Genomic DNA, 11,003 nt, shown 5'->3' with positions numbered 1-11,003 from the left:
AACACAGGAAATAGAAAATCACATCATTCAAACAAAAAAGGAAAGCAAGAGCATGCACATACACACACACACACACACACACACACACACACGCACACACACACACACACTCATCATCATCACCAACAACAAAATAACAGGAATAAACAATTATTGCAATCACTGGGCATTGACATCATTCAAAATCAATTATCTCAAGTCCCCAATAAAAAGATTCAAATTAACATAATGGATATGGTTTCTTTATTTTGCTACATCCAAAAAACATACCTCAACATCAAGGATAGTTATCACCTCAGGGAAAATGTTTTGGGAAAAGCACTCCAATTAAATGTGTCTAAGAAACATTCTGATCAACCATTTTAATGACTAACAAAATAGACTTCAAACCAAAACCAAAGAAAATAGATTTGGAAAGATTGTACGTATACATTGAAAGAAAAATCTCCCAAGGTGACATTTCAATAATCTATACCTTAAACACAAGGCACTCAAGTTCATAAAACAAAAACTAATTCAGTTTAAATCACATATTGGCCCTAACATACAGTTAGTGGAAGACTTTCATACCTCACTCTCACCAATGGATAAGACGTCCAGACAAAACTAACGTGAAATTCGAGTGCTAACAGATACTATAAACCAGATGGACCTAATAGATATTTACATAATATTTCACCAACACACAAAATAATATATCTTCTCCATACCTCATTAAACTTTTTGAAATAATTTCCAGCATCTTACCAAACAACCATGCATTAGATCTCAATATCAGCAATACCAGAAACAACAACTTTGCAAACTCATGGAAACTGACTCTTGACTAAATGAAAAAGTGAGTCAAGACAAAAGTAAAAAAGAAAAGATAAAAACCTATAGATTTTCTAAAATCTAAATAAGATTAACAAAAAACATTTGCAGACTAATGAGGCACAATGTAGATCATACTAAGAGGAGAATTAATAGCCTTAAGTACCTGCACAAAAAATTGCAGAGGTCTCATACTAGCAACTTAAAAAATCACACCTAGAAACTGTCGAACAACATGATTTAAATGGATTAGAGGGCAAAAAGTTATCAAATTCTGGGCTAAAATCAATAAAATAGAACAAAAAAGAACAATACAAAGAATCAATCAAAGAGTATGTTCTTTGAGAAAATCAATAAGAGAGATATACACTTATCTGAAGTAACTAAAATACAGAAAGAAAATATCCAAATTAAGAAAATCAGAAATAAAAGGGAAGTCAACCGCAACAGACATGAAAAAATCCAAAGAATAAACAAAACACATATTTTAAAAAGCTATACTGTAACAAATTAAAAAAATCTAAAAGAAATGAATAATTTTCTCAATAGATACCACTTACTAAAGTTATAGCAAGATTAGCTAAACGATTAAAATAGACTCATAACACACAGTGAAAGAGAAATAGTCATTAAAAGTCTGACAAGCAAACAAAAACACCTCAAGGCCTGATTGATTTAATGCAGAATTGATAATATCGGACTTTCAAAGAAGAGTTAATGCCAATACTCCTCAAATTGTTCCACAAGTAGAAACAGAAGCAATGCTGTCCAATTCACTTTATGAGGCCACAGTTACCATGATACACAAACCACATGCCTCTACAATGAAGCATAATTACAGAAAAAATTCTAATGAATGTAGGTTTAGAAATAATCACTAACATACTTGCAAACCAGATATGAAAACACATCAGAAAGATCATTCAATAGGATCACATGGGCTTTATTCCAGAGATGCAAGAGTGGTTTAATATAACAAAATCAATAAATGTAATCTATTGTAGAAACACACTGAAAAATAAAAAAATCACATGATTTTCTCATTAAATGCAGAAAATCTGTTTGACAAAATTCAATACTCCAACATGATAAAAGTTCAGGAGAGACTAATGATACAGAAGACACACCTAAACATAAAATAAGGGTAATTTACAGCCAGTTTATATCTACCATCAAGTTAAATAGAGAGAAACTTAAAGCAATTCTAATAAAAAAAAACAATACAAGGTTGGCAACAGGGGACCATGGAGTTGACCTGGCATAATTGCCTCGAGATACATATAGTTTCAGGTTAGAGTCTATGGTTCCTGGGACATGGAGTGTCCTTTAGTTCCTGAGAGCCCAACACACTCTTTCATGTAATGAAGTATTCAGCCCACTTTGTGTTTTTCCTTATGTTCCCTTGGAAATCAACGCAGCATGGAAACTTGACAGAACAATTCATCTTAGACATTAATCTTGTATAACCTGTAAAGTTTGCAAACATTATTATATTATTCCGACTATAAATTTTGGCAATTGCCACTATATTCTGTTTCTGAAAAAGAAATAAAAACTCTGACAGCTCTCAATAAAATTATCAGGGCATAAGGCTGGCTGTGGCCTCTCAAAATAACCTGGTTTAATTCCTTTAGTCCCTATCAGATGACCTTGCCCTGATAAGTTAGCATGGGTGCTTACAGCTGTCTACTTTCTCCATCTTATTAATTATTGAACTTGAAGTTTTATCTAGAGCAATAAGGTAATCATGGATGTACAAATTGGAAGGAAAAAAGTATAATTAGTTTCTAATGATATGATAATATGCATAAACACTTTTAGCAAAGTGGCTAGATATAAGAGTATCTATCTCTATAGAAGGGTACTATTAGCCTTCCTATGTACAAACGACAAATGGACTGAGAAAGAATTTAGGCAAACATCACCTTTCATAATAGTACTAAATGCCACCTTGGAGTAACTCTAAACAAGCAAGTAAGTGAACACTTGTATAACAAGCATGTTAAGTCTTTGAAGAAAGAAATTGAAGAAGATATCAGAAGATGGAAAGATCTCTCATGCTCATGGCTCAGTAGAATAAGCATAATAAAACTTGCCATCTTACCAAAATCAGTCTATAGATTAGTGCTATTTCATCAAAACTCCAAAACAATTCTTCACAACTAGTGTTGTGTTGGGCAAACTGAATGTGTCTGTGTAGAAGAATGCAAATAGATTCGTACTATTACCCTGTACTAAGCGTAAGTCCAAGTATACCAAAGACATCAACATAAAAGCAGATACTTAGGACCTAATAGATATAAAAGTGCAAAGTAGCTTTGAAACCATTAGCAGAGGAGAAGATTTTCTGAACAGAACACAACTCGAGCATGCACTAAAATCAACAATTAATAAATGGAGCCTCATGAAATTGAAAAGCTTCTATAAAGCAAAGGCCAATGCTATTCAAACAAAGAAGCAGCCAACAGAATAGGAAAAGTTATTTTTTTAACAAGTCCACATCAAGTAGAAGAATAATATTCAAAATATATAGAGAATGGAAGAAGCCAAGCATCAATAAACAAAATAATCAAATTTAAAAATGGGAAACAGGTCTAAACAAAGAATTCTCAATATAGAAATGTCAAATACAAAACTACCTCTCACAACTATGTTTAATCACACACATAAATACAAAGAAAAAATTTAAAAAGACCTAAGCATTCAAACTACTCTTGAAAAAATAAGAATATTCAATAAACATGCTAGTATTAACATAAATAGACATCTTTAATGTTCTAATACCATTAATTTTCATCAGATTGATTTCATATTTCAAAGGCAGCAGTTTTCTACTTTTTGCAGTTCTAAGTCAAATGTCATAGAATTTTTCAGATATTATTAAAATAAAAATTATGCTTTTATGATCTATGTAATTATTTTTAATTGAAATATTCTAGAGATGAAGACAGATGCCTATAGTATTTAGGAAACTCACAAAACACATTGTCACTATTCAGTTCCTGGACAAAAACAGACTCTAAAGTAAAGCTAACAGCAAGATAGGCAGGTAACTTCCCCGAGAGAACACAAGCACTCATCATCCCCATGTCTGTTGGTTTCCTAGTGAATACTCTGAAGCACATAGTCTACTGGAAAACAAAAACAAAAAAAACCTAAAAACATATAATGCAATGTCAATTATTGATTGTGTATTTCATGAATGTATTATACTTTTTGCTAATCAAAGATGAAGCATTTAATAAACTTCTTAACATATATACTAAACAAGAAGAATAGTGACATGATGCTTTAGAAAGGTTAGACAAAACTCCTTACTCCTGTTCACTAAAAATAACAGGAAAAATGTTGATATGTACTTTAGCAGGTTTACACTACATTACTCTGAGGCATGTAGGAATACATGGTTTAAAAACAAACAAACAAACAAACAAAATAAAAAAAATAACTTGGTTTTGAAATCTTGTAGACAAGCTCTCTACTACAGATCCTTTGGCCGAATCCATATTCTCAATGATTCCTGTCTTTGGGAGTCAGGGGGAATAACTGTCCAGCAGTTATCTATTTCTTCACACTCCGTTTTCCTTTTACTGTATTGTTGCATAAGAAATGCAACAATGTTAATCAACCAGAGTCCCCAGAGCTCCCAGAGACTAAACCACCCACCAAAGAGCCACATATGTAGCCGAGGATGGCCTTATTGGGCATCAATGAGAGGAGCCCTATGAAGGCTCAATGCTCCCAAGTAGGGAAAAGGGAGGGCAGGGAGATGGGAGGGAGTGAGTGGGTGGATGGGAGAACACTCTCATAGAGACAGGGGGAGGGGACCCCAGAGGAGAAAATGGGAAAGGGGATAACATTTGAAATGTAAGTAAAGAATATATCCAATAAAAAAAGCCAGTAAAAAAAATGAAGAAAAAAAAAAAAAGAAGAAATGCAGCATGTGCAAAAAATGAACTGTGAATCAATAGTTTACAGTCTTGCAGTAGTCATGTGACCATATCCTCAACTAGATACATCTTTAAAAAAAAGGCTATGTATCTAGATATCTAGATAGATATAGAGATAGACATGGATGGAGGAGTGATATAGAGATCCTTCTCAGTTATAGGAATCCAGTCACAAATGCAGGAACTATATGACTATGTCTTCATCCCATGTGCTGTTTCTTTTACACATTTTTAAGAAAAAACTATCCTTTCTGTAGAACGGGGGAATGGGTAGTCTGTATATTACTGAAAACACTGTGTTCAGTGGATAGAAATGTGTGTAATTTCATAAAAACAGTCAGAGACATAATCCACATATCATAAATAAGAAAGCAACAATTTTCATTATAAACATAACAAAAATGTCTGCTTCCTGAAACAGTCTAAAGTTCTCATGGGGGCAGAGGGGGAGTGATTCATGTGCAGAGGAATAGCCCTAACGTGTATTCTGTTAACCATAGAGGTAAAAACTTATCCCAGTTAATTACAAATTCCCGTCATTTAAAGTTAAAATGTTAGAAAAGGGAACATATCAAATAATTTCTGGAATTTTAAGATATACCATTCCCATACTTGTCTTCTCATCTGTTAGAACAAAAGTACGAGGAAAAAAAAAACAACCTTCTAATAAGGAAACACATCAAAGTTATATCAGGGAAAAAAAAACCCAGGATGAAATGAGTTAGATATAAGGCATAGAACTCCAGAAATTTTATTTTCTGGAAAAAGTAAACAATGGTGGCAGAGTAGAAGGTTCAACTGTTAAGAGCTTGTAATACTCTTATAAAAGGTATGCGTTCCTTTCTCAGCATCTAGATGGTGGTTCCCATCTGCCTATAACTCTACTTCTAGGGAACCCAAAACCCTCTTCTATCCATGACAGGTCCCTAAATGCAAATGGCAGACATACACACAGGGAGATTCAACATATACATTTAAAATTTAAAATAAAACAGGTAAAATAAAAAACTAAGAAATTTTATCCTGAAGTAAAGTAAAAATAAATTGACCATTGTCTTAATCATATAGTCAATGAGCATGGCACAATCTTGGAAAAAGAGTGAATCTGAGGATATCTCATATCCCCTCAGGACTCACAGAGTTACATTGCGTGATTTAAAGAGAAACATGTGTTATAAAATAAATTCCACCAATTCTAATTAAGTTCTATGATAAATAAATAGAATAAAATATAGGTAATATAATAAACAAGAAAGAAATAAAAACATATCAAATGGAAGTGTGTGACTACAGGATAGATCATGGGATAGATCAGCTTGTGATTCTTTTCCAGGTTTTCTTCACAGCAAGTTTGACATCCTTGTTTCTGAGGCTATAAATAAGAGGGTTCAACATGGGCACCAATAAAGTATAAAACACTGAGAAAAATTTTCCCTGACCCACAGTCTCTGCAGATGATGGCTTGACGTAAGCAAGCAGCCCAGATCCATAGAAGAGACTGACAGTTATGATGTGAGACCCACAAGTGCCCAAAGCTTTGGACCAACCCTTACCTGATGACATATGAATGATATTGAAAAGGATCATAGCATAAGAGACTAAAATAATGAGGCAACACAAAATTATAGCTGTACCTACCACAACCGAACTCATAAGCTCATTGACATAAGTGCTACTACAGGAGAGTGGAAGGAGAGGGAAGATGTCACACATGTAGTGGTTGATGATGTTAGAATTACAAAAGGTGAGCCTGATCATACATCCTGTGTGGGCCATCGCACTAGCAAATCCCATCAAGTAAGATCCAAATATCAACAGACAACAGATTTTAGGGGACATAATAACTTTGTATGTTAATGGCTTACAAATAGCAACATAGCGATCATAGGCCATGGCTGTCAACACATAACTTTCGGAGTTCACAAAAAACAGGAAGAAAAACAGCTGAGTCATGCATCCTCCGAAAGAGATGATATTCTTCTCTAAAATAAAACTCATCAACATTTTGGGAGTAAAGACCATTGAGTAGCAGAAATCAATGAAGGACAGATTGAAGAGGAAGAAGTACATAGGAGTATGAAGGTTTGAGTTTAAGCAAATAAGATTCATTAAAGTTAAGTTTCCCATCACGGTGGCTGTGTAGTTCATCAAGAACAGAACAAACAAGGGCAGCTGGAGCTCAGGCTGGTCTGTCAGTCCCATCAGAACGAACTCGGACACAGAAGAGTTATTTTCCATAGTCATGTGCGGCATCTGTAAGAACAATTGTAGAAAGCAATATTAAATCATAAACCATCATTTGCTCCAAGCAAAATGTCGGATTTATTGCTCTACAAGCTTGAATGAGAGAACGAAGTGAGGAATCCCTAGTCATGCTAGGTTTATCTCTCCAGAACAATTCTTTGAACATTACATTATTTTCTTTACCTACTGTTTACTAAGGTTTACTAAGGATTAAGGCTGAAAAGAACAATTTTCCCCAGAACATTTGATAGCCATGGACATGAAGATAAAATGTCAAGGTAAAGATTATCCAGTTCTCACTTTGGTTCACCTGGAGTCCTCTCTGACATTGGAGTTCATGTTGTTTTACTCCACCCTATGGCCACATAGGCAAAGTTGTTATTAATGGACAAGGTGTTTGCAATCAGTGCAGAAAGTGTGTCTCAATTGTTAGAAGACCTTCCCTTGAGAAAATGGCGTCTTTTCCTCTGAGGATTTTACACTCTTGTCTCACACATTAAATATCTCTGTTATCTGAGTCTCCAAAGCCTCAAGGCCAATACATTTAAGAGAAAATTTTAGTTGCACTGAAAATTATACTCTTGTTTATGACAATCCTCATGTTTAATGGTCTCTTGAGTTTAAAATCAATGAGTTTGTGCTACAGAACTAGCATCAGTCTTTTGTATAATTTCCCATAAGGAGTGTCTAGTCCCCAGAGCAGAACTGTAAGTGGTCCCATTTGTTATTCTTTTCATTAAGGTCTGAACAATTCTACAAGAAGAAATGTCCAGGGACATGTTCATTTGCCATTTGCAGCTTTCCTATAATTTCAATAATAAACTGTTTAAAAATATCTAGCACTGTAATAAAAATAATTGTAGGAACAGGGTAAGAGAGAAGAGGATCTTAACTTTTCACACAAATACTGAGCCAGTAGTTCTTGGTTATCATACAGAAATTCATGCGTACAAATTATACAAATAACAGTAATTTTAAATCATAAAAATCTATTATGTTTTGAAACAATCTATATAGTGTGTTAGATTACTAGATGAATAAAAATATACTATTATGTGTAAGTGCCCTCATACTGTTTACATGTTATTTTCTTTTTTTAATTGAATTTTTTAAATTTACATTTCAAATATTATCTCCTTTCCTGGTTTCCCAGCCATAAACTCCCTATCCCATCTTCCTTCTTCTATGAGGGTGTTTCCTCACCCATACACCCACCCCTTCCCACCTCCCAACTCTGACATTCCCTTATACTGGGGGGAGGTCGAGCCTTGGCAGGACCAAGGGCTGCTCCTCCCATTGGTGCCCAACAAGGCTATCCTCTGCTACATATGCAGCTGGAGCCATGGATCTGATAAAAAACATGTTCCTGCTTTGACAAATTTGGAGAAATTAACATTTTGTTGTGCTAGCATTCTATATAGTGGAGAAAAAAAACAGAAACTTTTTAACACCTTCCATCCCATGCCCTATTTTTCTCCTCTCCACCATCTACATATGAATATGGTGAACATTTCACTACATATTATCAAATGTGCTCTGCATAGTATTTGGGCTCCGAAAATGATGCTGAAGGATAATTTCATATGGGAGCACTTTGAAAAAATGGATATTGAAAATGAGAAGAAAGGTGCTTAAGAAAGATAGTAAGAGCAATCATACACACTACACACAAAAATTAATTCATATCTTGTAATATACCTCAAAATAAATTTAAAGTCATAGCACTCTTACAAAAAAAGTATAAGATGAGAAAATACTGGAACTTATAGATCTGCAAACAGTTTTAAATTAGCTGTATGTTAAAATGTCAACAAGTCTCACTAGTCTTTTCAGAGGTGTGAGGGTATCAGAGAACCTTGGGGAAAATATCAAAGAAAGCTCTGAACGCACTGAGATCAGGCGATCCCTCAGAATGTCACTGTAATCTAGATCTCAAGGATTGTTTTGGAGACACAAGAATTTGAAGAAAACATCTTACAACGTACGTGTGTGTGTGTGTGTGTGTGTGTGTGTGTGTGTGTGTGTGTGTGTGTGTGTGTATGTGTGTGCGCGCGCGCGCGCTAATCCCTCCTTTACTTGAGGCAGGGCTATTTAGTTCCTTTGTCAGAAACAGTCATAGAACATTGCTAATGATATCTTTTACAATCTTCGTCATAGTTGAAAAACATTTTCTCTGAGTTATTCCATCGGATAAAAGGTTTATCAAATTCAAGGACAGTTTCTTGGCCAATAATTTTCTAACATCAAAACTAATTCCAAATAATTCTGATTCTTGACCCTTTGCATAAAAATATACAAGAAAGAGTCTCAGTCAGAAGAATATGGAAAGAGATTTCTCCTTCCAGTGTTCTAAGAGTCTATACAACTCCTGAAATTTTGAATTACAAAGACCTTACTCAATGACACATACCTGTCTCATAGAAACATTCACAAGAACATATTATAGAACTTTCAACATGAAGTGTATATACCTTTAGTCTTGAAAATCAATTCACCAGAATTGCATATCAAAGACAGTTAAGATAGCAAAATAAACTAAATGGTGTTACTTTGAAGAAAAAAGCCCAGAGGTTATACTTCACCCAACCCAAACCTTTGATATAACATATCTTATGGGAATACAAATTTGAGGAATTTCATGCCGAGATAATGATGGCACTTGAGGAAAATTTAACCATGCTTTACACTCTACATGAAGAGCTACATACAGTGGGTAGTTGTTGAGAACTGGAAATTCATATAACTTCAAGTGCCATGTTTGTCTTCACTGTCAAACTTTAATAAAGTATTTCCCTTTATACTAATGACATCTAAGGGACAGAAATGTATGCAATTAAGCTTTTACCTAAAAACAGATTTAATGTGCATTTAACATTTGTTAATATGGAATTATGAAACAAAATTTCACATTCGAAATTTGTAAATGATGATATAATGATGCACAAATTAGATAAGAAATATAAGTGTACTATTCCCATATTAATCACAAATATATATGGAGTTTCTCCAAATGCTTATAATCAAGTGAATTTACTTCTAAAATTTATCTTGAATTTAACTTACTTGTAATGCTACTTTTGAAATTAAATGTGCAATCATTTATTTATAATGATTACCAATTTTTAATAATTTATTCATAACTATTATAAAATGCAGGCTAATTAAAATGTTAAATCAACAAATTTTCTATGGCGATATAAATAATTACACCTATAAAATCAACTTATTTGATGTGATAAAAATGTGCCAATAGTATTTCCTCATATTTTCTCAACCTGTCTCTATTTAAACAATGGTGTCACGTTGAGATCTCAACATGCATTCTATTCTGTGAATCATGTAGTGTATTTGAAAGCTCCAAGGATTTCTGGAACAGAAGCTTCATATACCTTATTATCTGTAACTGTTAATTATTCTACACTTTTATTAAAATGTCTTATGATAGAAATGTGAACCAAATGATTTTAATAACTTGCATTTCAGGTACTAAAATGAAACTAACAAGTATACCTTAACACTGATAATTTGCTTTGAAAGTTATACTGCTAATCTACTACTTCAAAACTTTTAAAACACCATGAACTTGAGATAAATATAAGAATTACATTTTGAATAATCTTTCTCTGATTATAGTATCACCACTGATGGGTATGTGCCTGAATTCTCGAAAAATTGAGGTTAAAAATCAAAGTGTTCCCTGTATACTAGATACATATTAGAAAATTTTGTAGAGCATAATTTCTGCTAATTTTTATTGGAACAAATAATTTGGCTTCTCAATAAAGCAGTATGTTTTTTTCTAGAGCTCTCTCCAATTTTTTCATGAAGGAAGCACTCGGAGCTATGAGTTTTCCTCTTAGCAATGCTTTCATTATTTCCCGTAAATTTGGTTATGCTGTGCCTTCATTTTCATTAAATTGTAAAAAGTCTTTAATTTCTTTATTTCTTCCCTAACCAAATTATCATTGAGTAGAGATTCATTCAACTTCAATATTT

General features: G+C 33.6%; 1 protein-coding gene across 1 annotated transcript; it reads right to left on the bottom strand.

Annotated features, from left to right (window-relative positions):
* Nucleotides 1-6,074: 6,074 nt before the first annotated feature.
* LOC116907418 (olfactory receptor 143) lies at nt 6,075-7,022 on the bottom strand. The gene has a single exon (XM_032910379.1). It carries the CDS (start codon nt 7,014-7,016, stop codon nt 6,075-6,077), a length of 942 nt encoding a protein of 313 aa, XP_032766270.1. The 5' UTR covers nt 7,017-7,022.
* Between the last annotated feature and the right edge of the window lie 3,981 nt (nt 7,023-11,003).

Source organism: Rattus rattus, chromosome 8 (assembly GCF_011064425.1).
Source record: "Rattus rattus isolate New Zealand chromosome 8, Rrattus_CSIRO_v1, whole genome shotgun sequence".
Taxonomy (NCBI): Eukaryota; Metazoa; Chordata; class Mammalia; order Rodentia; family Muridae; genus Rattus; species Rattus rattus.
The sequence above is the reverse complement of the archived record's forward strand: the minus strand, read 5'-3'. Positions and strand labels throughout refer to the sequence as shown.